Source organism: Marmota monax, unplaced genomic scaffold, assembly GCF_021218885.2.
Source record: "Marmota monax isolate L192 unplaced genomic scaffold, Marmota_monax_Labrador192_F-V1.1 WCK01_AAM20220418_F8-fsc00022, whole genome shotgun sequence".
Classification (NCBI taxonomy): domain Eukaryota; kingdom Metazoa; phylum Chordata; class Mammalia; order Rodentia; family Sciuridae; genus Marmota; species Marmota monax.
Window position 1 is genome coordinate 17,749,524 of NW_026695215.1, and position 27,851 is coordinate 17,777,374.

At 44.7% G+C, this 27,851-nt stretch overlaps 1 protein-coding gene across 6 annotated transcripts in view; it reads left to right on the forward strand.

Moving 5' to 3' along the window:
* Window positions 1–27,838, forward strand: part of Dzip1l (DAZ interacting zinc finger protein 1 like) — a 33,049-nt gene extending 5,211 nt beyond the window's left edge. For 3 of the 6 annotated variants that reach the window (XM_046431853.2, XM_046431855.2, XM_046431850.2), the window contains exons 2-16: window positions 2,549–3,130; window positions 5,745–5,829; window positions 8,426–8,550; window positions 9,290–9,451; window positions 10,419–10,547; window positions 11,919–11,981; window positions 13,121–13,261; window positions 13,712–13,742; window positions 14,353–14,406; window positions 17,064–17,197; window positions 18,419–18,608; window positions 21,373–21,589; window positions 22,040–22,230; window positions 25,008–25,147; window positions 26,887–27,838. In XM_046431853.2, coding sequence (XP_046287809.1) covers window positions 2,630–3,130; window positions 5,745–5,829; window positions 8,426–8,550; window positions 9,290–9,451; window positions 10,419–10,547; window positions 11,919–11,981; window positions 13,121–13,261; window positions 13,712–13,742; window positions 14,353–14,406; window positions 17,064–17,197; window positions 18,419–18,608; window positions 21,373–21,589; window positions 22,040–22,230; window positions 25,008–25,147; window positions 26,887–27,048 — 2,325 coding nt within the window. In that variant the 5' untranslated portion in view covers window positions 2,549–2,629 and the 3' untranslated portion in view covers window positions 27,049–27,838. Of the gene's footprint in view, window positions 1–37; window positions 245–2,548; window positions 3,131–5,744; window positions 5,830–8,425; window positions 8,551–9,289; window positions 9,452–10,418; window positions 10,548–11,918; window positions 11,982–13,120; window positions 13,262–13,711; window positions 13,743–14,352; window positions 14,407–17,063; window positions 17,198–18,418; window positions 18,609–21,372; window positions 21,590–22,039; window positions 22,231–25,007; window positions 25,148–26,886 lie in introns of those variants that run through there. The other 3 variants (XM_046431854.2, XM_058574876.1, XM_046431852.2) reach the window with 3 other exon arrangements.
* The last annotated feature ends 13 nt before the right edge of the window (window positions 27,839–27,851 follow it).

The following is a 27,851-nucleotide window of genomic DNA, read 5'->3' on the forward strand; positions in this document are numbered from 1 at the left end:
TTTTTTTTTTTTTCTTTTGTGATATGTTAAGTAGGCCATGGGGGAGGGGTGTGTGTTTATTCAGGATGGCTCTGTTTTTGGGGTATGTTAGGGAAGAGGATCCAAGAAAAGAAGGAAAGATGGGAGCTGAAACTGAAAAGGTGGGTCTGCAGCATCCTGTGGGCAGTGTCAAGACCTGGCGAAGAGGCCTGCACTTGGTGCTGTGACAAGAAGGAGCCACACTGAGCTGGACAGTGGGGAGCAGGTGTGTGGTTGATACATCTGGGAAGCCCCCAGTGCCTAGCATAGGGCTGGGCCCATGGAGGTGTACCTTCAATGAATGAATGAGTTGGAAGTTTGAGGGAAAAGGACTGAGATTCTAATCAAAGTAATAACCCCAAGAATCAGTGTTTAGTAGTTCAAAGTCCACAAGCTTTGGAACCAGAGGCCTGTGTACTAGCACTTCAATGCTAATCTTTCTAGCTGGGACAAGACACTCAACCTCTCCAGACATCAGTTTCCTTGTTTGTGAAATGGGAATAATAATCCTGTGCCTGTTTGTAAGTTCGTGTGTAGACTCCCTGAGTTGTGAGTGCCATGTCCTCGCCTCTCTTCCACTTCGTACAGTGGCCTGTCACTGCCTTTCCCAGATGAAGAGCTCAGTAAGCCCAGGTGCTTTCCTGGAGACCCTTCCCCTGTGCCAACCCAGCCTCCCCTCTCCTCGAGGACTTTCTCCTTCCTGAGGTCAATGGCCTTTCTTCTCTTTCTACTATATTTTCATGTCTGAATCACTCAATCCAGAAAGAACTTGATTAAATAGGGTAACATGTACCTCAAGGGAAACTGCAAATAACTTAGAGAAGTGGAAAATGAAAAACAGAAGTCCTCTAGCCTCCCTTTCCATTCTCTAGAGGTAGCCATTGCTGACAGTGTTTTGTCCATCTTTCAAGAATTGCCCATGCGGCCTGGGGTGGTGGCTCAGTGGTAGAGCGCTTGCTTAGCATGTGTGAGGCACTGGGTTCGAGTCTCAGCACCAAATAAAAATAAATGAATAAAATAAAGGTCCATCAACACGTAAAAAAAATTATATATATATATATATATATATATATATATATGAAACCAAATTGTCCATGCTCATGAAGTCCTGTAGATAAATGAATTTATGCATGAATAATAATTATATATTTTATATAATTATAACAGATACAGATTATTCAAATTATCTCTGGTTTGTGTAAGGCCTATCTATCTGACCGCCTCCTATCCATGCCATATCCATCAATTCATTTATTTATTAATTTATACTCCCATTGCCCTCTTCTCATAGGTGACCATTCCAGTGTGACATATATGTAAATAATTAACATTTATAAATATTGTTAGTAATTAATAATAAATAATTTCGTGAGCTAGTAAATATGATTATATTAATATATCATTAAACCAAATGAAATATTTATGTATATACATTAATTTATGAGATTATTATTACATATCAGTATATGTAAAGTTGCCTTATACTTATCAATAGCAGTATTTTATTTTATAACAATTCCTTTTGTATTCCTTATGGTCTTTTGCTTTCTTATTTCCTTGTACTTCATTTTTATAAACAGTATTACAATGACAAATTTTTCTCAAGCTCCTTTACACATGTGAGTTTGTCTATAAATTGTAGTTCTTTTTTAACAACCTATTTTATTTATTTACTTACTTTAAATTAAATTTTAATTTTTATTTTATTATTTTACAGTGTTGGGGGTAGAACCCCGGGGCATGCTAGGCGAGTGTTCTAACTCTGAGCTACATCCCATCTAAATCAAAATTTATAGTAGTCACTTTAAATTCCCTCCGGTATCATCAAACTACTATTTGGCTCAATTCCTAGCACAGCAAAAAATTGAAGGAAAAAAGCTCTTTCTGGATTGAACATAATCTGTGCAGAGACATGGCAGCTCTCTTGAGCCCCTCCTGGCAGAGGTAGATATCATTTCACTTGCATTCCACGGGAGAGAGTTTAGCTACATCATCACACCTCACTGCAGGGGAAGCTGGGAAATGTAATCCACCATGCTCCACTGGAACCCTGTGATGACAGAAGGCAAGGATTGGGTGGTTAGTAGATGGTTCTGCCACCTATGGCAAGTGGTTGGACATTGTCCTGAGACACATGTAGGGTTGCAGAAGGACCCAGTTATACATTTGACAGCTCTACCTGACAAAGTTCTTTGCCAGGGACTCCTGCAGTGGGTCTGGAAGGGTTCTCTGAGTACCTACTGTGTGCCAGCACTAGGCTGGGTGCTTCACCTGCCTCATTCCTTATCTTCTGATAAATGGGTCTTCTGGTCCCTTATGTATTCAGGAGGCTGAAAGGGAGGGATCTTGCCCAGACAGAGGTTTCAAATCTATACCCATGCAATTAATTGCAAGGCCCACACCCTTCCTTTCTACGTCATGTATTCCTTATATTGCAACCACTCACCCACTTGGTCTGATGCTGACCAGCTGCACAGTACATGCAGCCACACACACCTTACTTAACTTGGACTCTCTTCTCAATTTTCAGGCTCTCTTCCAGTTCCTTGGCCAGCAGCCGTGGCCTTGGTGGCATCACAGCCCGGTGGTCAGTACAGGGTTTCTCCCCTCCATGCAGTCCACAGCCGCTACTACTGAGGGTATTAGCAGCCCCCACTATGGGGTCTACACACTCCCCACTTTCAAGTTCCAGCCTCGCAATGAGAGCCTAGACTGGAGGCGTATTAGCGCTCTGGATGTGGACCGTGTGGCTCGGGAGCTGGATGTGGCCACTCTGCAGGAGAACATTGCTGGCATCACCTTCTGCAACTTGGACCGGGAGGTGTGCAGCCGCTGTGGGCACCCTGTGGACGTGGTACTGCTCAAGGTGCTGCGCCTGGCACAGCTCATCATAGAGTACCTGCTGCACTGCCAGGACTGCCTGAGTGCCAGTGTTGCCCAGTTGGAGGCACGGCTGCAGGCCAGCCTGGGCCAGCAGCAGCGGGGCCAGCAGGAGCTGGGCAGGCAGGCCGATGAGCTCAAGGGAGTGCGGGAGGAGAGTCGCCGACGTCGCAAGATGATCAGCACCCTGCAGCAGCTGCTGATGCAGACAGGTGCTCACAGCTACCACACGGTGAGGAACCACCATAGTGCACAGGGTGGGAGGGTGGGGTCTGTGTGCCCCAGCCACCAGGCCACCTGGCCAGCACAGTCCTGGGCCATAAGGCCAGTATGGGTCATTCTCACTGGTTAGGAATAGATTTTAGAGATGTTGCTTGTGGTCTGAGATACTGAGCATGTCTGATCAGGTTCTACTCTGTGTGTTTATGTATGTGTGGTAGCTGTACACATGTGAGAGCTATGTATGGAGGTGGTGTACATGGAGTATGTATGTGTATAAGCACATATACAGGGTGCATGTCTAGTGTGTGTATTTGTGAATGTGTGGAGGATATGTGTATGTGTGTGGATGGTGTGAATATGTGTGTTTAATGTGTGTAGGTGACTCTTGGAGGTACTTCAGCAACTGATATTTGTGTTTATGTAGAGTATGTGGCATGTCACATATGTTTGGACCGGTATATCATGAAGGGTGCAACTCAAGAGTGTATACATAAAGATGTACTTTGTGTGAAAGCATGGTGCATAAGTGTGTAAGGAAGTGTGTTTGTACTTATGGAGGGTGTGTGTATGGACGTATATGTGAAGAAATGAAGGACATGTAGTGTATGTACCTAGGTATGTGTGCATTTATGGAGGGTGTGAATGTGTGTGTGTGTGTGTGTATAGAGAGTGCACTGTGTAAAGATGTATGTGTGTAGAATCAATGTGTGCCAAGGGAATAGTAGGCCTCATTTTTGGAAGGGGGCTCCACTGTTTACCCAGGTGATGGTTCATTACCCTGAGCAGCTTTTGAGCATTGGAATCTGTCTCCATGGAAAATGCAGACTGGAGACATTAGCCCTATAATAAATTGTCACAGTGGCCAGGCCCTGAGGTTTTGGGCACAGGTTATGTTGGTTTACGTTTCAAGAAACTCAAAGTTTGGGAGTGAATGGGTGACTTGTTTTTTTTTAGTCCTCGACAATACTTTTGACACTAGGTTCTCATCCCCACATCATCAATTCTTCTTTTTTTGAAGGGGGAGGGTATCAAAGATTGAACTCAGGAACACTCAACCACTGAGCCACATCCCCAGCCCTATTTTGCAATTTTCATTTATAGACAGGGTCTCACTGAGTTGCTTAGAGCCTCACTGTTGCTGAGGCTGGCTTTGAACTCATGATCTTCCTGCCTTAGCCTTCTGAGCTGCTGGGATTATAGGCATGCGCCACTGCACCCAGACCCACATCAATTCTTCAATACCAGCTGAAAGACTTCTTTTTTTCTGATGGTGCTGGGGAATCAGAATAAGGGCCTTGAGCATGCTAGGCAAGTGCTGTACCATTGAGCCACACCCCTAGCCTGACATTGGCTTTTTTTTTTTTTTTTTTAGGATTTAAAATCACATATATTTCAGTTATGTTTTATTTTTTAATTGATTTTATTTTATTTTTTTAAATACACTACAACAGTGGAATGCATTATAGTCCTTATTACACATATAGAGCATAATTTTTCGTATCTCTGTATATAAAGTATGTTCATGTCAATTTATGCCATTATACATGTACTTTGTTTTGCATTCTTAATATACATATATACCACAATTTTTCATATCTCTGTTTGTATATAAAGTATGTTGACACCCAATTCAAGTCTTCATACATGTACTTTGTTTTGTTTTGTTTTGTTTTGTTTAGAGAGAGAGAGAGAGAGAGAGAGAATTCTTTAATATTCATTTTCTAGTTATCGGCGGACACAACATCTTTGTATGTGGTGCTGAGGATCGAACCCGGGCTGCACGCATGCCAGACGAGCGGGCTACCGCTTGAGCCACATCCACAGCCCCATACATGTACTTTGGATAATGATGTCCATCACATTCCACCATCCTTGTTAACCCCTGCCCTCTCCTTTTCCCTCCCACCGCTCTGCCCAATCTAGAATTCATCTATTCCTCCCATGCTCCCCCTCCCTATCCCACTGTGAATCAGCCTCCTTATATCAGAGAAAACATTCAGCATTTGTTTTTAATGAATACTTTTTTTATGAAAAATTTGAAACATATACCAAAGCAGAGAGGATGATATGGTGAACCTTCATCTACGTACTGTTAGCCCAGCAGTTCTCATCTTGTGGCCAACGCCATTCCATGTGTATCTCCACCCACTTTCCCCCACTCCTGAACTACCTTGAAGTGTATTGGTCTATGCTTGTATCTATAATGTTTCAGTATGTATCTCTAAAGGGCGAGGAATCCCATTTTGAAAGATAAACACACCCCTATCATCACATCCTGAAAAATCAACAGAAATTCCTCAGTATCATTCCTCAGTACCAGTCAGTGTTCAGAGATCCCCAGAGCATTGATAGTATTAGGCAGATGTCACCCACTAAATCAAATTCTTCCACCCAATAAATCAAATTCTTAATTTCTTGCCCCTTTTTTTTTCATAGTGCTAGACATTGACCCCAGGGCCTTGCATGTGCTGAGCATGTGCTCCATCACTGAGCTGCATTCCCAGCTCCTCAAATTCTTTGTTTCTGAAGTAGCCCAGGGGTCCCAAGAGAAGGGGTGTTTTGATATATGGAAGATGTCTCAGGAGATTTAATGCCAAAATCCCAATTGCTTCCCTTCTGTGTAGTGCCACTTATGTGACAAGACGTTCATGAATGCCACTTTCCTCCGGGGTCACATCCAGCGCAGGCATGCAGGAGTGGCAGAAGGAGGTGAGTCAAGTTGCAGTCCCCCTGACCCCACCACCCGCCAGGAACTGAGGAAGGGCATAGGCTGGCATTCAGTGGACAGGGGGACCCTGTACACCCATCTGGGCCCTTAGAGTCTCACCATCCAGATGCAGATGGGGTGACCTACTGTCCACAGAGGGGGATCCCACAGGGGGCTGGATGATTTGTTGACTGCCTGTATGGGGAAGATGAGATGGGAGTGGATGGGTAGTTTCCAGTCTTAGCTTTGTCCCTATCTGTGATGTCACCTTAGTCATTGCTCCCCTTCTGGATTTCTGTGGACTTCCCAGAGAATGGGACAGGCAGATGGGGTGACTTTGAAGGACCCTTGCCTCCCAGCTGTCTGTGAATATGCAGTTCTATGAGGCTTGCTAGGAAGGAGCTTAAATGGGGTAAAGGAGCAGTCAGACCAGATTTTTGACTTTTCCATATACTTGAGCTTATCTTGACTTAACCACTTAAACATTTTACCATTTGAATTCCCAAATGAGTGCCAAGACTGTGTGTTGTTCCAATAGAGATCATCATACTTTATGTCTACTCTTTGAAGTTCAACAGACATAGCTAGCTGTACAAGTAAGATAAATCTAAATATGTAACATAAATATAAAAATCCCATTAAAGAAAACCTTTTTTATTTTCTATTATTTGAATTCCCTTTTTAAAATAGTATCATATACCTAGCCTCTACCTCTATTATGTGTCTAGTTGTTGGTGCATTGCAGGCTGCTAAAGTAAAACAGATTTCCATGTCTTAAATACTGGTGTGTTGATAAAAGTATATGTCTTTGATATAGAAACTTTAAAAATAAGAATATAGGAAAGAGAAAATAAAAACCATGGACAATATCACCAACAGTTAATATTTTGATATACTGTCAGTTTTTTTTTTCTGTGTACATATGTAATCATAATATGCATTTTTTTTTTTTTTTTTTTGGTACTGGGGATTGAATTCAGGGGCATTTGACCACTGAGCCACATCCCAGCCCTATTTTGTGTTTTATTTAGAGACAGGGTCTCACTGAGTTGCTTAGCACGTTGTTTTTGCTGAGGTTGACTTTGAATTTGCGATCCTCCTGTCTCAGCCTCCTGAGCTGCTGGGATTACAGGCATGTGCCACCACACCCAGCTTCATAATATGCAATTTTGACTATTACTTATTTTCATTTAAGAATATATCAAGCTTTGTACACTAAATTATCTTTGAAAATAGGAATTTTGATGACTAAATTCTCTCATGTGGCTATCATAACTTATTTCATAATATTCTCCCACTGAATATGTGGGTTATTTGAAATTTTCCCTATTATATATCACAGGATGATTGATATTCTCATATGTAAATCTTTGTGCATATCTCTTAATATTTCCTTGATGTAAGGAGTAGGGAAATATGTTCATGAGGCCACTTTTGCTACATGAATGTTCATGGCGTTTTATTCTCTAGGAGTGGGCTCCCCAGAGGCCCAGCTCTGCTATTCCACACTTGCCAGAGATCTCCTTATTAAACCAAAATAATTTATACTCCTTCTAAAAATCACTTGTTTTCAAAAAAATCCAAACTGAGAAAAACACTTCTTTTCAAAGAAAAATATTCAAACTTTTATAACAGTACCATCTATCTAGAGATCACTATTAATACTTCAAAACCTAACAAATTATTAGACATAATTGGTGTCTTTATTAATCCTTAACTCTTGCATTTATTTGTATGTATTGCAGTTTTAAAAAAATTTTTTTTGGTTGTAGATGGACACAATACCTTTATTTTATTTATTTTTATGTGGTATTGAGGATTGAGGCAAACGCTCTACCCCGAGCCCCTGTATTGCAGTTTTATAATTCATTCTAGATTATTTTTTTAACTTAAAAAATTGGAAGTAATGCTAATAGAGAGACTGTTATGAGTTCTCTCACATTGGTGCCCCAATGAGATAATACATAGTTAAATTATCTACATTTAATCATTTCACAGTGTGTATATTCTTCAAAGCATCACATTGTGCATGATACATACATTCGATTTTGTCTGTCAATTAAAAATTTTAAAGTAGACACTTAAAGCAATGTTGGTTAAAATTTTTTCCATGCTGCCTTTTTTTAAAATTGAAAATTAAAACTGTACATTTAAATAATATTACTTAAAAAAGACCTTAAAACTACACTTATGTTTAATTTCTTTACGTTTCCCTCTGCTGCAATGATACCCAGAAATGTTTCCATCAATAGATGGCATATGCATGCTCGAATTCTGTTTCTGGTACTCTAGTAATTTTGCACTTCCATGTGACAGTATTTTCAGAATGCTTATTTAAAATGACAGTACAATAATAGTTCACATTTATTGAGCTGTCATGAAGGCACTATGCTGAGCATTTGCATTATCACATTTCATCCTCACTAACCCCTTCTGAATTGGGTGCTGTTGTGATTTCCATTTTGCAGTTTGGGAAACAGGGTCAGGAATGCTACGTGCTTTGCCCAAAGTCAATGAACTAGGTGGCAAAGCTGGTCCTGAACTGAGGTGTGACTGCAGAGGCAAGAAACTACCTTTCTACCCTCTCTTGTCATGAAGCCCCAGGAAAACAGAAGCAAGAGAAGCCTGTGGAGGAGGTGTTGGAAGAGCTACAGGCCAAGCTAAAATGGACCCAAGGGGAGCTGGAAGCTCAGAGGGAAGCTGAGAGGCAGCGGCAGCTCCAGGTGGGCACAGGAATCGGGGAGACTTAGGTCACTGGCTACTTAGACCTCTGAGGCACATGAACCCCACAGGGCTGAAATTCCAGCTGTCATCAGAGCTGGGAGTCAGAGCTAGAATGGCACCTTCTTGGATGTGGCAAATGATTTTAGGTAGTTTGGAAGGGAGAATCAAATTATTTTGCCAGACCTGTGTGGCCAAAAGTAGAGTGGAGAGTTGCAGAATTCTTGCACTAGTCAGCACCCCCTGAAGCCATTGATCTTGAATTTTAACTCCTTACTCTATCCTCTTAGTTGGTTTTCTGAGAACAAAGACTGGATTTGATTCCGAAAGTTCCAGAACCCAGACTGGAAGAAATGTTTAGTAAATATTTGCTGAATGAAAAGACAAACTTGCTGCTCATTCCTTCATTTATTCATTTGTTCATTCATCATTCATTTTCTCTGCGTGCATTTATTGAGCACCAACTATGCCAGGCATTGCCAGGAGTATAAAGAAAGAGAAGACAAGTCCTGTTCACAATTGAGGTTTGGCTGATTTAGAATGGCCAGTTCTAGATCCAAACAACAATGGGACAAATACCCTTTGTCTCCATGGTGACAAGCATGAATGGGGGCCTTTGCAAATTCTCAGCAATATTTGCTATATTGTGGAATTAATGATTTACATTGTTCTTGCTTTTTTTCTTCTTTCTTTCCTTCCTTTTTTTCTCTTTGTTCTTTCTTTCCTTTTTATTTTTGGTAGGAAGCAGAGTTCACTCGTCAGAGGGAAATAGAAGCTAAGAAGCACTTTGATGAATGGAAAGAAAAAGAGCGGACCAAGCTTTATGGGGAAATAGACAAGCTAAAGCAATTATTTTGGGATGAATTTAAAACCGTTGCCAACCAGAACTCTACGCTAGAAGAGGTAGAGTAAAAACATAAAAAGCATTTCAAAGTTCTTTTGTTGAAAACCTGTTTATTCTCAAAAATTCATTTCTTAGTTTACATTACTTTTATTTATTTTTATACAGTATATGAATGGGTATGTGTTGCTTTTGTTAGTGCAGTAGTGGTGTATATAACCACAATAACCACAGGTAGGTGGAAAGACATTTCTGTCTCTTTGTTGTTATTTTATTTTTTTTAGTTGTAGTTGGACACAATACCTTTATTTTATTTATTTATTTTTATGTGGTGCTGAGGATTGAACCCAGGGCCCCACACATGCTAGGAAAGTGCTCTACCGCTGAGCCACAACCCCAGCTCTTTGTTGTTATTTATTTAGTGCCGGGAATTGAACCAGAGTCCCATGTGTGCTAAGCAAGTGCTCTGCCACTGAGCTAAACCCCAGCCCTTGGTGTTTCCTCTTTGATCCAATTTCCTGTGCCTTTTCCTTCTCACACTCTGCTAGTTCTGGAATCAGTGGACTGGGCTTTTATGTGCAAAACCAGCCCTTCAGGTGACAGGACTTTTTGTTTTGTGGAAGAGGGGAAGGAGGCCTCAGGGGGTGGCCTGGGGTGCCTGAGTCCTTCCCCTGAGTGTGGTTCTCCACAGCATATTCCAAACTGGGGAAGAAATGGGCAGCAATCAGGTGAGCTCAGGGTTTTGAGTATGGCAGAATTTTAGTGGAATTGGAAGTATTCTCTTGGGTTCTGTTCTTCCCTGGGAGCTTGCTTCCCCTGTGCAAGGGCTGAGCCCTCAGGACAACCCTTGTGAAGGGCAATGCTGATTCATGTGAACATTTATAGGCACGTGGGTGCTTAGTGAAGACTAGTTGAGGGTTCGTGGTTGGGGTAGGTTGTGCCCTTCTGACACTGTATTGGCATAAGGTGTAAAAGTCAATGAGATGACTAGATCTTCTTCTAAATGATATTATGCCCTGGACTTTTCAGAAACTGCAGGCACTGCGGTCTCACAGTGCAACAGAGTCCCACCTCGGATCGCTGCGGGATGAGGAGTCAGAGGAGCGACTCAGGCAGGCGCAGGAGCTCCAGGCCCTGAGAGAGAAGATGGAGATTCAGGTGATCATGCTCTGTGCAGTCCAAGGTTCTAGAGCAAGCCCAGAACCTTGTTATCTCCAACAAAGCCTCTCATTTTTTGCCATATGGATTTAGGGGAATTGCAAGACATCAAAGGTCTGTATTTTCAGATCTTGTGCCAACTCATGAGAGGGTAGAGCAAGGTTCTCAGGCAAGGCTGGTGCTAGGTGTCCAAGGTCTGACTTGACTGACATATTTCCAAAATATATACAAACATATATGGGGTGACACCTTTGTCACGATTTTTATCCTAACCCAGTTGAAAACAATTCAGAAAGTGTGATGGTTTCCTGGATTTGAAGATATTTAGGATGGACCCACTGGTGTGATGGTAAATGAGAAACTAAACTAGCTCTCTGGAGCTAAAATACAGTTTTGATTTGTAGCATTTGCCATTTGCTGTGGTGTAAATACTCCCACTGTGGCTGATTTCATGGTAGCAAGGTGAGGTGACGTCACTGAATGAAACTGGGTAAACTTATGCACCATCTGCTCTGACCCAGATGGTTGGAGGTGGCTCTGGCTGGTGGGTGAATCTTACTCCAGTTCAATTACAGGTGGTCTGTGTCACTGATAATTCCATGGTAGGGAAGAACAGTTGACAGTCATTAAATCACAGGTGCTTCTGTTTCTGCTCTCCAAGGTGGTTGAGACAGAGCTTCAAATTTAACTCTCAGCAATGCAGCATTTCCACCCATAGATACTTCACAAGTTTCCCATCATAAAGCAGCCATTCTTTTTCTACGAACTTCTTTGCCAATTTTCTATTATTGCCAATTTTTCTATTATTGATGTTTTTCTTGCCCATTTGTGGGTAGTGTGTGGAAATTAGCCCAGCCCTTTATTGTTCTAGTTGTGGCTATTTTCCGAAGTTTTTCTCTTTGGTCTTCAACTCCATTTATTATGGCTTAGCCATACAAAAATAAAGAATGTTTTATGTCATTAAAATGACCAAATTATCAATCTTTTCTTTATGGCCTTTCCTACTCTTGAGATTTAAAAAGAAATGATTTAAAAAGAATTTTCTTTCAGTACTTTTATGACTTTAATTTTTACATTTAATTCTTTGACCCATCTAGAATTTATTTCGGTTTAAAATATTAAATATGGATCCACGTTCATATTTTTTCTAGACAGATAGTACTTATTTAAACATCATTAGTCAATAATCCATCTCCCCTTTCCCTCACCAACTAAGTTTCCATTTTTTCCCCCCTCTTTGTCCGAGCTTTCTATTCTATTCTATTAGTCTGTCTGCCTAATCATGAGCCAGTACTTTTTAATTTCTGTAGTTTTCTGATATATATTTAATATCTAGAAGGGCCCATTTAATAAGCTTTTAATCTTTTTCAGAATACAGAGTGGAAGAGAAAAATGAAGAAACTGCAGGAAGAGCGTATGGCTGAGAGGAGAGAGGTAGTTGTCCCTGGGTGGTCTGGGGACATGGTTCCCGTGACCTCCTCTGATGATTCCGCATCCTTCCATTCCACCTCTTCCACCCAATCCCACCTATAACTGGATGGCAGATATTTTCTTGCTAATATTGTTCCCAGATGCTGGTTGCTATCAATATAAAGAATTGGTCAGCTGATGGGTTATTAGTTTTCCTGGGCAGGGGCTGGGGACTCCAGGCCTTGTCTTCTGAGCCCAACGAAGTCCTTCATTCAGTGCTGAGGCCCTCTTGTCTTATAAACCTCAGATCAGTCGCCTGGTCCATGTTTGGGGTTTTCCTTAAAAGCCCCCAAGCCCAGAGAACCAGGTGACAACGGACCTTAGTGATATTACACTGGGGGTCCAAATGTAGAGTTCAGTTCCTGAGCCCAGTACAGGCCTCAGGGCAATGAGAACTGCTTCTGTACACACGTCCATGAGGAGGGGGTCAGTTGAGGAGGTCACTGGTTAGCCAGGGACCCAGGTTCTGCCATAGAAAGCTCAGGAGATGACAAGGCTCAGGTCAGAGCCCGGCCCATGGCTGATGCTGCTCCCCACTTCATCATAGGGGTGTGTGGTGGCCATGTGATGGGTTTTATTTTATTTGAAATATTTTCAAATAGAAAACATACTCAAATTGGTTCCAAAAGCAGAAGAAATATACTAAGGTACACGGAGAAGTCATTCTCACCTGTCCCCTCTCACAGGTGATGACTTCTATTGCTTTCTTGTATATTCTTCTAGAGTTCCTTTATCAAATATTAATAAATAGATTCATTTTGCTTTTGCTATTATGTTAAAAGTAGCATGTTAACACATTTTCTTCACCTAAATCATGGCATTGAATGATTTTTTTTAATGGTCTCAATTTACCCTCAATGGATAATCACATCTGTCAGAGGGCCCTTTCTCTCCTGGTCTTAGGGACCTGTGTTCCATTCTTACTCCTTAGGAACACCCCACAAATGTTATTAGAAAGCCACTTGCCCAGCTCTAGAAATCCTCTACCCTGGTTCAAGTGAACCCTTTACCAGTATTTGTCTCTAGAAACAGACCCTGTGGGCACCAGACACTCTGAAGTCCCTGCAGACATTTGACCTACCAGCCATCCTTGTGTCCACCAGCTGCAGGAGGAGAATGAGAGGCTCCAGGCCTCCCTGTCGCAGGACCAGAGGAAGGCAGCTGCCCAGTCTCAGCGCCAGATCAATGCCCTCCGGGCCCAACTACAGGAACAAGCCAGGCTCATTGCCTCCCAGGAGGAGATGGTAGGTCTCTCCTCCTCCCATCAGGCCCTGCTGCCCCTAGGCCTTTTTTTCTGCAAGGATTGCTTTGGATTCCTCTGGGCTCTTTAGGTTCCTGGAAGGGAGAGAAGAACTCTTTGGCATAAGGGGCACAAAGCAGCTCCTTCCCTCCCAGGCTGAAAAAGTGTCCCTTCTCTGAAAAGGGGTCATTCTTACCTCTCCACCTTGGGGAAATGGAGTGGGCTGTCATCTGGGTTGTCCCTGTCCCACCTGAGCTCCATCCCCTTTCACATGTGGACTGTAAGAGGTGTGCCAGGAGGCTGGGGCAGTGCATCTGAGTGTCTTCCAGTTTCAGTGGGTGGCATGACAACAGTGGCGGTCCCTTCTTCACCATGCTAGACAGGTCTACTGCTCAGAGCAGGATCCCCACATGTTCTTACCAGACTCTAACCTGCTCTGTTCTACCTCTTACAGATCCAGACCTTGTCCCTCAGGAAGGTGGAGAGTAAGTCTTCAGGGAATTGTTTTTACCAGTCTTGGGTTCTTCTCCCCGCAACCCCCATCAATTTATAGGCAGAGGATTGGTGGCAGCAGTCCATGGGACATGTCGTGTTAGGCTTTCCCAGGGAGCTCCTGGGGCAGACGACACTGAACTGAAGGCTTTCTACCTGCTGGCAGGCTTTCTCTTCTCTGTAAGAGTATGGAGGCAAAGGGGAGGGGCAAGGATCTTGGGGGCAGTGATTGGTGGACTAGGGTTCATGAGTAGGTTTTTAAACTCACCTTGCCTGAATTACACTATATCATATTATCTCCACAATTTACTGTAGGGTGGGCATTATCTTTATTTTCTAGATGAGGAAACTTTGGCTTATGGAGGTTCAAGGACTTTCTATCTCGTGCTAATGAGGGACAGAGCTGGCATGTGAACTCCAATCATTCTGCCTCCATTGTCCGTGGTTGTGACCACTGCTCCATCCTGCCTCTCTCTAATAAAGATGAATTGACTGGAGGGCTTGCTCCTTCTGACCAGTAGTCACCTGGGATGCTTCCCTTTTGTCTAAAGTTGGGATGGGGTACAGGGTACTGGAGCCACTAACTATATCTATTCTTTTCAGGGACCCAAGAGGTGCCAAAGGCTGTGGACACAGAGGAGGACTCTCCTGAGGAAGGTGGCGCTTCTTCTTTTCTGGGTGTTCAGTGCAGAAAACAGCTTTGCTGCTGTCTTGGTTGTTTAGTTTGTTTCTACTTAGCTGTCTCTGGACACTGAAGCTAGGGGTGGAGGGAATTAAGAATGTGAAATAATGTCTTTAGTACCTGTGTGTGCCAGGTATGTCACATGCATGCATTCACATGCAATCTTCTGGTTCACTGATGGGGAAACCCAGGCTCAGACAAAGTTGGTGGCTTGCTCTGAGTCTATTGACTTAAAAATGGCCTTTTCTGTTTCACTCTGCATTGTGAGTGTGCTGCGGATGGTTCCCACAGGGCCTGACTATGTGCAGGAGTCTGCCTTCCTCCCTGTTCAAAGGACTGAGTACCTGCTGTTTTCACACACCTCATTTGCTGACTGATTCTGATTTGCAGAGCTCTCAACCAGATGTTGTGAGGGGATACATAAGAGAGATGAAAACAATAGACATGCTTCCTGACCGAAAGGAGTTTCTAAAGCACAGCAGAGAGAGGAAGCTCCCTGGGGAAACAAGAATGTACTCTTTCAGGGCAACCTACTGACCAAGGCACTCAGTGAGACTGTGATAGGACAATTCCAAAGTTACCCAATAGATGTATCTCCAGGAAGGGTTAGACTTCTGTCACCAGAGTTCATCACAGCTTTTTTTTTTTCTTTTCTTTTCTTGTACCAGGGGTTGAACTCAGGGGCACTCAACCACTGAGCCATATCTCCAGCCCTATTTTGTGTTTTATTTAGAGATAGGGTCTCACTGAATTGCTTAGTGCCTTGCCGTTGCTGGGGCTGGCTTTGAACTCCTTATGCTCTTGCCTCAGCCTCCTGAGTCGCTGGGAATACAGGCGTTTGCCACTGTGCCTGGCCTTATTTTATTTTAAAAATGTATATATATATATATATATATATATATATATATATATATATATATATATATTTATTTTTTATTTATTTTTATTTATTTATTTATTTTTGCGATAGTAGTCTATGCACTTGGGAAAAACAGTGCGAGAGGAAGCTCTGCTCCAGAGCAGTAGGCAGAAGCCTGACTTGGGAACTTGTTAGAAATGCAAATTTGCAAATTCTCAGGCCCCATCCTAGATAAACTACAGAGATCTTAAGGGCAGGGCCTAGCAGTCTGTGTTTTCATGTGTTCCAGGGCATTCTGATTCCTGCTCGTGTTTGGGGTTCATTGTGAGACCAGTGGCTCTCTACAACTGGCTGCACATTGAGAATCACCAGGACCTGGTCTCCAGCCTGGGAGCCCAGGGCTACTGACTCCTACTCCTAAGTGTCCCCCTGGGCTGGAAGCTGGGGTATTTCTGCTCCAGGGTACTACTGTCCCAGATCTGGGCTCAGTCAGTCCTGCCACAGGTTAGCTTTTGGTCCCCTGCTTTTGGTCCCCTGCTTCTTGAAGCACACCATGTAGGGGATGCCAGGTGATTCTGATGCACAGCCATGGTTGAGGTGCCTGTCCCAGTGCAAACTTCATTGAGGAGAATCAGCCGTGGAGGGTTGGGTTGGGTTGGGGGGTTGGTGATCATGGGGTGGGGGTTGTTTTCGTGCACATTGTTGGGCCCCACCTGCAGAATTTTTGATTCAGTGGATTTGGGATAGGAGCTAAGAATCTGCATATCTTGCAAGTTACTGGGTGATGGTGTTTGTTAGAATGTTCAGGAAGTTTTAAAAATAAACATCCAGGGTTGGGAACCCACCCTTTGAAATTCTGAAGTAATTAACCTGGGTTGGTTTCAATATGCTGTTGAAGTTGAGATTAATCAGCCCTGACCTTGAGCTCTGTTAGAGGAGATGGAATTCTTCTATGTCCCCAGCATCCACTCTAGTCTGTTCATACCTTTGTTCTACTTGTGTAGTAAATGTCTGTTGAGTGAATTTCAGGGGTTGGTTCAGCTCTAAGCACGGTGCCTTACTGACTGATTCTGTACTGCCCCTTTGTAGCAGTTAGCATGTTTTATTGTAATTGCTTTTTTTGTTACCTTGTGGATCTGTATTTATAAATGTGCAGCCCATGGCTCATCTCCATGAGAATCAGGGCCTGTGGAAAATACAGATTTCAGGGCCGTTCCCCTGACTTGTACAATCAGACTCTGGGCAGAGTATAGCCAGGGAATGGGTATTTTTAACCCAGGTGATTCTGATACATGCTGCAGTTGGAGGGAGAACCCCTGATCTAGACAGCGAACTTGAAAAAAGCAGAGATCTGTCTATCTTGCCCACCAATTTGTCTCCTGAGCCAAAACAGAACTGGACCTGGCATTGGGATGAGGATGGCAGGTGGAGGATTATGGAGCTGGCAGAACAAGAGCCCAGAATTTGGGACCAGAATGGAGCTCAGGATCAAGTTACTTTCAGGGTTCAAGTGCAAAGCCCAAACGAGTTAATCTGTGGCAGGATTGACTGAGCCCAGATTTGGGAGGTCCAGACAGAGAGGGAATGAGCATACTGAAGGGTCTGGGACAGTGGTACCCAGGAGCAGAAACACCCCAGCTTCTGGCGCAGGTGATCACTTTGGAGGAGGAGGCCAAGATCACTGGCAGCATGAGGGCCTGGCAGGTGCATGGGTCTCTGCAAATGGGGGTCTCAGGTGGACACGCTGATCTTGGTGATTGTTTTGGGCTACAGAGCTAGAAGACTCCCCACACGAGCAGCAGAAGGTACTGGCAGCTCTGAGGCAAAACCCTTCCTTGCTGAAGCAGTTCCGGCCCATCCTGGAGGACACCCTGCAAGAGAAGATGGAAGACATGGGGATAAAGAGGGTAGGTTCTAGGACCGCCATTTAAAGGGCCACACCTACAACTGAGTCACAAAGTGTTCTCAAACTGACAAGTGATCAATTGTTCTTTTCTTTGTAAACTCATCCATTCATTTGTTCTGACCTGGGCTCCTTTGATATGCATGAAGGGAAATCCACGTGCCTTCCAATGGCATCTTGTGAGTGGCCTTATTTGGCTATTGGTGGTCCCTACACCTTGACCCCTTAGTGTTCTCCACTCATGGGCAACTTCTGGGTTTCCAAATTGTCTGACAGAGGGAATTTAATTGGCTCAGTTTGGCCTATGGATAGGTCCCCTTTGGATAAATATCCATCTGTGAGTCCATCACCTGTGACAAACATACTATGCCCACTCAGTTTGTGCCTGTTGGTGGGACAGGCACTGAAAGCTGCATTTGCTGCCAGATAGTATTTGAGTGCCATTGTGTTTAGCCAGAGCATTTACATTATCATTAATGGCACCAATGAAATCTATTATTAAGTAAAAACATCTTGTTATTAAGATAGCTGAGCATGGCATCATTGAAAATGCCATTTGTGTTTCAATGAGTGAGATTATAGAAAAAAATAGACTCGTAGGTTTAATTCAGGAAGGATGTTCACTAATTTGGACTGTTTTTTTTTTTTTTTAAACTACTGCTTAATCTAACCTTGCTCCTATATTCAGACTTAAAATATTTCTAAACTTGGATGAATCCCTGTCTTGGAATCAGAAGTCTCCGAAGATGTTCTTATGGGCTCTGGGTAGATGCCCAAACCCTTGGAAACTTCCAGTAATTTATTTTTTGCAGTTTAGTTATTCAAACATCTTTATCTGGGGATAGCATATGTGAATGGTGATAGTTCGTGGGGGTTTAAAAAAGAGCAAGTGACCGATCATCTTAGGATTCAGTGGGTATTGGAAAAGTTTGTCCCAAATAAAGCCCCTTATGCTGTGATATGCATGGAACTGTGACACAACCCTTTGCAGTTATGTTACTATGCACATTTTGGTGGGGCTCCCAAGCCCTAAATCACCACCCTTTGAGCAACCTGTGAGGCCCCTGCTCTCCCTCCTCTGAACCTCATTTCACTCCCCCATCTGCCACCTAAAACATATCAGGCGCCAATTACAGAGACCCCCAGGTCAGCCGCTACAGGCATGAGAATAGGGGAAGAAGAAGGGCAGCTTCTGTCTGCAAAGGTGAATTTCTGTCTCTGCTAGGATGCAAAGGGAATCCCAGTTCAGACCTTCAAACACCTGGAGTCCCTACTGAGAGCCCAGCGGGAGCAGAGGGCCCGGAAGTTTTCTGAATTTCTGAGCCTGAGGGAAAAGCTTGTCAAGGAAACCATCCGCAGAGTGAAGGAGAGACAGACCGAGGCTTCCGTGTTTCATCAGGATGGTCAGCCTCCAGGTAGGCTGGGGACAGGGCTTGCTTTGGGACTGTGACCTGGGAGGATCCTGTTCTCACTAAGGCTTGTTGGCACATGAAGAGGGTGTGCAGTTCCTCCCATGAGGCGTTGCCATGAAGGGCTGAGCTGATCCTCAAGGGCTAATAAGTCCAAAAGTCTTGTTCTGGGAAAATAATTAGGAATTGGGTTGGGGGGCCACTTGTCCAGGGGTCATTCCAGCTGGAGGAGATGCAGAGCTGGAGCTTGTGGCCAGTCTGACCTCCTGCTCAGACATGAGGCCGCCCTTGCATGTGGCCTTGCTTGACTTGCTTTGATCACAGGTTCAATTTTGCTCCAACAGACAGCAGCCCAGGTGGTATCTGGCTCTGCACACCAGGCACGCCAATGTGGGAGACAAGCATTAAGGTAGCAGGGTGGAGCAAGTATCAATCAAATCAAAACTTCCTCGTAGTGCAGCGATTCTCTGCCTTGAGCAGTGGCATAGAAGCTGGGCTGGGCTGAGCTGCTTTCAGACAAATCTTCAGGGCTCAAGCTTTGTTCCCTGCTCAAGTCAAAGTTATTGCTTTGCCAATTGTCCCTGTTCCCATGGGTTGACAAGGCGAGACTGTGTTTTGGTGGAAGATTAAAATATATGGACAACAACACTCAGGTCTCTTCCCTCAAAGATCTTGTGGACTAGGGAAACTTTCCTTCCTAGATTTGAAAGGCTGCATTTCTAGAGGATTCCTAGGTCCACTGTGTTTCTGCTGACCTGGAGGCTCTATGGAGGGCTTCTGTGGGCCTAGGTCTATTCATGCAGACGATGCTCAGCTTCCTTCATATCATCTCCTTAGGTGTGGACACATGTGGCTCAGAAGGAGGCTAATTCTGGATCTCAGGTCTGGACAGACCCAATCTGAGCTCCCTAGGCAAAGAGATTTTGTAAAGTGTTGTCTGCATATTTCTGGAAACAAGATGGAAGATTTTAGCACTACACAAACCAATCTTTTTAAAATTTAAGGTTTATTTTTCTTCACATGAATTAGAAAAAAAAAAAGAGTATTTCCAATAGAGCAATCCTGTGAGCTCATGAAAATTATTACTTGGACAAGTATAAAACAGGTATTTTATGTTTACAAGTGCTGTCATTTTATATAAAAATGTTAAATAACAGGAAAGTTGGTATGAGAATGGGATAAAAATTATGTGATGATCGGGGAAACTATCCTATTCAGTATAAACTGCTGGTCTTATCAAATCTCTAAGGAAAGGACAGATCTTGCCGTACATAGACATCTCTCACATGGGGTATTTGTTCTGGTTACTAACATGCTTTTCATGCTTTGGTTTGCTCATTTGTACAAATGTCCACTCATTAATTCATCTCCCCCCGGCCCCCGTTTTCATTTTAGTACAGTATTTGCTGAGGTTGACTTTGTGCCGGGACTGTCCCCTTACCTGGGAAACTAGCCAGGACTAGGTGATACAATGGAGCCAGGCACAGGGGTGGTGGGACTTCTGAGGAGGGAGGGGACAGTGACTCAGGGAAGATGAATGGAAACATCCTCAGAGCGCCAGCTTCCAAGAGAAAGGAAAGGTATCTTTGTCCCTCTATGTGCCACCCACTTTCTCTTGACCTCTCTCCTTCCCTGGCTCCAGGTCCAGAAAACTGAGGTGTGAGAGGAGGGCACTGGTTTATGGTACTTTGTAATCATTTCCTTCCAGCTCTGAGCCCATGCTCTCCTCCAAGACCCCACAGATGCTCTGCCAACGCTCTCTTCCTATCTCTGATCAGACCATGCCTCTTCTCTTGCTTGGGAGTGGAATTGTGGGATGCAGCAAAATTGGCATCAGGGGTGAATATTTGGGGCAGAGAGACTACCAGGGTTTGCATCTATCACTTTCTTCCATGGAGCTATGGGCAAGTTCCTTAATCTCTCAAAGCCCCTGTCAGGCAGAACAATGCTGTCTGAAGATGCTCTGGCCACCGAATGGATGTTGTATGAAGTGCTTTGTTTGGACCTGGTACACAGCAATTGTGAACAGTTGTTGTTTTCCTTCAGCAAGTTTGTTTTCACCTTTCCCTTCTCTTCATCTCACTCTTTGCTAGGTTCACTTCTGAGTAAATGCATTTTCTGAAAGCAGTGTATTTCAAATGTTTTTTACCTTGAGTTACTGCAGTAAGAAACTCTATTCAAACATATACGTTTTATGGAGAGCACTTGGACTCTCTGTGATGCCCTTTCTGTCCTATTCATTTCATAATCAACTGTTGGGCCCTCCCCCCACCGCCCCACAACAGCGAATCCTGATGCAATTTGGAAAACGGAGGGGTCTATCTAATTGCCAGGCACATGGTGGCCCCAGGCTGCATGGGGGAGGAGGTTGCATGTGGGAGGAGGATGGCCCATGTAGTCCTGCGGCGACCTCTGGTGGCAGCAGGACCTTCCTGCAAGGTTGCCTATATTCCAGCAGCAAGTAGGGAGGGAACATTGCCAAGACCAAGGTCCAGCTCTAGGACAGCTCAGGGTGCTCAGACCTGCTGACTCCTGTGGGTCTCCTGTAATGACACCCTGCTGTTCTCTTAGTCTGATGAAACTGTGGAACTGTGCTCCCCTCAGAGGGACTCCTGGAGTAGGGTAACTTAAATCTGCTGTGGTTATTACTGCTCACTGCAACTGAGTGCCTTGCCCATCTCCAGTGTGTCGGACCCTCTTTCTATATCCTCTCAGGCTTGAGAACCCAGCACAGGCATGCTCTAAAAGTCATTCTTTTCTGTATTTCTAGTCAAAAGCCAGCAGAGCCCACTGGATACCGGAAAGGCCCAGCCAAAGACCAGGACCCTGCACAAGGTGTTGCCATCCAAGCTGGCAGAGTCACCCACACCAACCCTTCAGAACCGCAGCAGCCGTGGCCTTGGCCTGGCCCAGGTGTCCACCCCTACTCCACGCCCCAGGCTACACAAACCCTCCAGCATCCCTGCTTCTCCAGGGCCCGGGTTGAGGTGAGCCCTGAGCTCAGGCCTCTTACTGGTGGTGTCCCTGGCCTCAGCCACCCCTGTCCTGGGCTCCCTACAGGCTTCTGCAGAAAATGGGTTGTGGGGTAGAGATGTCAATAGGAGGTGCTTCAGGTGGAGTCCAACCCAAGCTGGGAATCCTTTGCTCCCAGGCAAGACAGGCCTATCCTCCCCTTCCCCAACTCTTCCTCCAACCCCGGTTGCTACACGGGAGGATGGGGTCCTCAGGCCAGCAGGGCTGCCTCCTTCTGAGCCCCTTCTGGAGGAGAAACTGGTGTGATGGGTCCACTCCTGTGCAGCTCCTGGCTATCATCAGAGCCCAAGGGACAGAAGAGGGCTAGCTCTAGGAAGACCAAACCATCTAGCAAGGTGGTTCACTTTGGATTTTAAAATTTTCTTTCTGGTTCATGTACCCTTCATTTCTTCTCCTTCATGCAGCAGCACGCCCCCATTCAGTTCTGAAGAGGAGTTGGAGGGGGACACTGGGCATCACGTGCCTCTCCAGCCTCCACGGACTCCTTCCAGGACAGTGCCCACGCTGGAGGATTCCTGGGACTGGTCTGACACTGAGACCTCAGAGGAGAATGCCCAGTCCCCTGGCAAGAGCTCAGGTGGCCTGGCTTCCTCGGGTGAGTGGGACCCCTTGGGTAGCCCTTCTCTAGGACAAGTTTCTTGGGATTTCTGACTTGGCATCTCTTTGTTTGTTTAACTTGGAAAGTGTGATCCTCCTTCCCCTCAGATATTTTTTTTTTTTTGGGGGGAGGGGATAGAGAGATCTCAGGAGAAAGCTAGAACATGGGTGAGGTTTATTTGGTAGGTTTATTTGGTACCTTGTGTCGTCACTGAGTTGTTTAACTGTTGGATGTTGGAGGAACCCACTTCTTTTCTCCTCCACATTCTTACAGGTAGAGAATAAACACTTTCACCAGATACATTGAGATCAAAGCCTCATTCTGTTAAGGATGATAGGGTCCAGGAATATCTAAGGCATTAGATAATATCTAAGGCATTCCTGTTAGGGCTAGAGTGAAGAAACAGCCTAAGTGGGGTCCCCTCCAAGCTCCCCAAATCCAGATCCTGAATGTACCTGTGCCAAGGGTTGAGTTGGTAAAGTAAACCTGAGGGGCAGAATCTTAAACAGGCAGCTGTGGGAATTTTCCACTTGACCTCCAAACCGCGCCACAGGTGCAGGGAGAGGGTCAGACAGAAAGAGTGGCATTGTCACCGCCCAGGGGATTTTGTCGTTCCTCCCTTCTTCTTGGCTTCTTCTGTGGGTAGGAGAGAACAGGGTGGTGTGGGGAGAAACTGAGTGAGCACCTCTCCCATTCTTACCCATCCGGGTAGATGAAGAAGTTCTTCTGTAGAAGCTTGAGGCAGAGAGAAAAAGTTTCCCTCTACATTTATTACTGAGTACTCACCACGGGCCCAGCTCTGTGTATATCTGTCCACAGAAGACTCTTGTTTACTCCTCACAGCCCTGACAAGGGAAAGATGTGACCCTGACTTACCACGGCCTCAGGCAGCCCTGTCCTGGGCCCCCTATAGGCTTTTGCACAAAAGGGGGAGAAGAGACAGATGTGAACAGGAGGAGCCTCAGGAGGGGTCCAACCCAAGCTCTTAAGCAGAGATGGGGAGCCTTTGACCACAGAAATGAACAGGAAGTCTTTTCAACGGGCTGTCTCAGTCTCTTCCATCAGCCTGTGGAGCACAGCAGCCCTTCAATCATACAGGAAAGGTCTTTGCCCTTTACTGCAAAGAGACAGATAGGAATTCAGCTTGTTGGTGAACAGAGCATCATACAGATGTGAGTCAAATAATATGGTAATTAGAGTGCTTAACTACCCCTTAAACTTACCATCTCCTGTATAACAGGCTACAATGACTAGTTGAGCATTCTTCTTCTCAGAACATCTGTATCCTTTCCATTCTTGCAAGTTTTTCTTATAAAACTGCTAACAGAGGACTATAGCTTCCGTTGCATTTTCTCTCCGTGGCTGAGCTGAAGAGTATAGAATTTTATGTTTCCAGGGTCAGCAAGGAAAGCTTTTGGATTTGTGTTGTTATGGTTTGGATATGAGGTGTCCTCCCAAAGCTCCTGTGTTAATGCAGAGGTGAAATGATTGGAATTTGAGGGCTGTAACCTAATCTGTCCATCCCAGTTTGAACTGGGATGAATGAATAGTACCTGTAGGCAGGTATGGGTGTGGCTGGAGGAGGTGGGTTACTGGGGGCGTATCCTGTAAGAGTTCTTCTTTTTTGGGACACTCCCTTTACCCACTCTTCCTGGCCACCATGAGCATAGCAGCTTTCCTCCACTGTACCCTTTCATCACGATGTTCTGTGTCATCTTGGGTCCAAAGCAATGGAGCTGGCTGACCATGGACTTAATCTCCAAAACCATGAGCTCAAAATAAGCTTTTCCTCCTCTAAGTTGTGCATGTCAGGAATTTTGGTCACAGCAATGCACAGCTGACTGACCCATACGCCTAGGTTTGCAATCTGCAAGTCCCTGTCCTTAATGGACTCTGCAGTACTTCAGCATAAGTCAAGCCTGTCAGCCCATGAGAATCCAGTAGAACTGGATCCCTGGAGAAGTCTCGATGCCCTACCAATCAGGGCCATAGGCTGGCAAGGAGTCAGGAATCTCCTGAGGCAGTTCTGGCTCTGTCACTTGCTACTTGCTTGTCCTGGTGCATAGATTTTGGTTCCTTTGTTGTAAAATGAGGTGTTTGGACAACATGATTAGTAAGAGGGTAAGGAACACATAGTAAGCTCTTAACAAACATTTTTTGAATGAGTCAGTTAGCCAGGATCTATTGTAGCTTAAAACACTTTCTCAGGCCCCAGGCATTTGAGTCCTAGAAGGCTGTGTGGAGTTAGGTCCCTGCTTCCTGGTCAGCCTTCTGTCTCTATATCACCTTGGTTTCAGGCATCAGGGCCTGATAATGATCTCCATCTCTGTTCAGTTCCTGTTTCCTACATGGAGTTCACAGAAAGCCTTTCTCTTCTTCAGTCCTCCTGTGCTAATTCATAACTAATATTTATTCTTGTCTCTGTGTGAAAGTTTTGAAGAAGAGCCCATCTGCATGTTAGTTCTTGCATCACACTGAGCAGGGGTCCACCTCAGCCTCCACTGAGAGGGGAGGACGTCTTCCTGAGCCACCATCAGCTGCAATGTCAAGTCAGCACAGTGACACATTCAGAATATTCCAAGCCTCTTGGAACTGGGCGTATGCGGGCCTGGGCCTTCTATCTCCTTGCCTTTTTTCTTTGTGGTTGCCCTACATTCTTCCTCCTGACCCTCTCCCCACTTCCTCTATCACATTGTAGTCTGGATGTGACCCATAAGGATGAAGCATCCACTCTCCAGCCCTTTCCAGTGACAAACCACTTGTCCCCCTTCCAGGAACGCTGGTCCAGTCGATGGTCAAAAACCTTGAGAAGCAGCTTGAGACTCCTGCAAAGAAGCCTGCTGGAGGGGTCAGTCTGTTCTTGAGGTCCAACACAGGGCTGCAGAGGGCTTCCACGCCAAGAGGGAAGCCTCAGGTAGGATGCGGGATGCTTGGGGTAGCCCTGATATTTGAAGGGCCTGGGGTGAGAGTTGGGGGGAGGGTCCCACAAGTGTCAGCCTTGACCTTCATAGGATATTGAATGTGACATTGTCTCTCTATACCCCTACACATGTGGAGAGATGGACACTTTAGAATTCTTTTTGTGTCCATGTTAACATTAGAATCCTTTTGAGCCAGATGCAATGGCACAAGCTTGTAATCCCAGTGACCTGGGAGGCTGAGGTTGGAGGATCACAAGCTCAAGGCCAACCTAGGCAACTTAGTTAGACCCTCTCTCAAAATAAAATATAAAAAGGGCTGGGGATGTAGCTCTGTGGTAAAGCACTCAGGAGTTCAATTCCTAGTACCACACATGCAAAAAAAAAAAAATCCTTTTGTTCATTATACAAGCATCCGTTCAATAGGTTTAATTCTTAGTCATCTGCCTCTAAGAGTCTGGGAACTGACCACATATGGTTTCTGTTGTGGCTGCTTTATTCCTGCATTATCTCTTCCATGGTGGGCTCCTCCCAAGCCCTCACTCTATCATAACTCAAGGCTGTGTACAGAGCAGAACCCTTCCCTGCAGGGGTAGGCCTTAGAGTGGTACCATCAGAGGCGACAATGTAAAATGGCAATATTTAGATAATTTTGTTATTCAAGGCCATGGCTCATCACTAAGTGACCTGATGGCCTTGCTTCCATCAGGCTGTAGCTGCCATCAGACTTTTAGACTCAGATATGGCACTTCCCCTACCATTACCAGCCCCTTATCACCTTCCACACTCCTGTTATTTTCTTAGGTAGGAAAACTTAGACCTCACTAACTCCAAGCTCCTTTCTCACCTTCTTAGTCAAAGAGGTGCATTTTGGAATACTCAGTGCTAATGCCCTGAAGCCAGAAGTAGTGGACAATCATTCTTTGTTTGTTTCTTTTCTTTCTTTCTTTTTTTTTTAACAGTGCTGGGGATTGAACCCAGAGCCTCATGTATGCTAGGCAACTGCTGTACCACTGAGCTGAACAACCAGCTTCTTCTTTTTTTTTATTTTTTAAATAGTATCCCCCTGCTAATTCTTCTTATTACTTAGTGTATTTGGTTTATCATATCCCTTTTCCCACCTCATGAAAGAGGACCAACTGTCCAAAACAGATGGAGGCGCTGATCAGAGCATACTTGCAGTTCAAGGCCCCAGGTGGTTTCTGATTGGTTGGCCTTACATGCCAGGAGAAAATACACAGAGTGTCTAATATTGAAGCCCAGGTGATCAGCGGGGGCACCAAGAGGGGAAGGCCTGGCCCGGGCTGTTGCTGTGGTCTGGGGTTGCCTGATTCCTCTGTGAACTCTGAACCCTCATTGTCTGCAGTTGAACCCCTTTCAAACTGAAGGGTCCTGTGTCCCTTCCTATGGTGCATTCAGCTCTAGAACTTGCAGAGGTTGAGGTTCTGATTTCCAGTTCTGTCCATATGGGGAGTTAAAAATCTGCAAAAATTTGAATGAAAATGCGAGCAACAGATATACACACAGATCTTTCCAAGGTTTGGTTAGTAGAGTTCCAGGGGTATTTGAAATCTCTGTGGCCTCTGAGGTCTCTTGAGCAGGTTCTCTTGAGAAGGCAGGAGTAGTGTCTTCCAAATCTGCATTTGTCCTCATTTCCGTCCTGCATGGTGCTTACCTTTCTATTGTTCTCCTGCATTTATCAAAATGCATTTTCTTCTCCCCTTACACCCCACAGCTTTCTGAAGATGAGAGTGACTTGGAGATCTCTTCCTTGGAAGATCTTCCCCAGGATCTGGATCAAAGAGAGAAAACAAAGCCCTTGTCCTGCTCAAAGCCACCAGAGAAGTCTGATGCCGGTCCTTGGAGCTCTGGCAGACCCAGGGTTTCTGGCTGGTGATCCTGACCAGAGCCTGGCTGGCAGGAAAACCAGCCTTGTCACCTGGCTGAAGCCAGCTAGGGTCCTACCTCAACAAAAGAGGCTGCTGCTAGGTTTCTTGCCTTTACTAGCTACTAAGAGGTTTTCCCTTCAGAGAGAAACAGAATAGGGGACAGATATGATCTTCCCTTCTCTACCTGTGAGGTGCCCTGCCCTAGAGGGCCAGAGGTGTTTGGTAGGGTTCCCTGAATCCCAGGGCTTGAGAAAGAGTTATAACAAGGCTTCCCGCCTCTATTTTCATGTCAATTCCAAACTGAAAGGGGTCATCCAGTCACTCTTCCTAAGCCTTTTATAAATCTGCAGGATCACGGTGGAGATGGGTCCTGTATAGGGTCCTTATGCCTGTCAATGATTGACCCAGATTCACTTATTGAGCACCCTACTATATGCTGGGTTCTCCAGCTGCTCACAGCTGATTTGGGGCACAGCAGAAGTAGGTAGGCAGAATTTCTACAGCCAGGACCAGCATGGGATGGTTATCTAGTGGCAGAGATTAGGGTGTTATAGGAGCATAGAAGAGGCTACCCAACCCATCCTGGGGTGATCTTGGAGAACTTCCCGGGATTGTGATATCTGGTAGGACCAGCATATGGGTGAGATGAAAGGAGAACCCAGACAGGGGCTTCATTTCCCCAAAGGACCACAAATTAAATTTTTGATAACATTTCAAAATCACATTATATACATAGCCACTGTATTTTTTTAGTGTAAAAAAAGTTAGTTTATTATATGCAAAAATTTATATACAAAATGATGTGTGTATT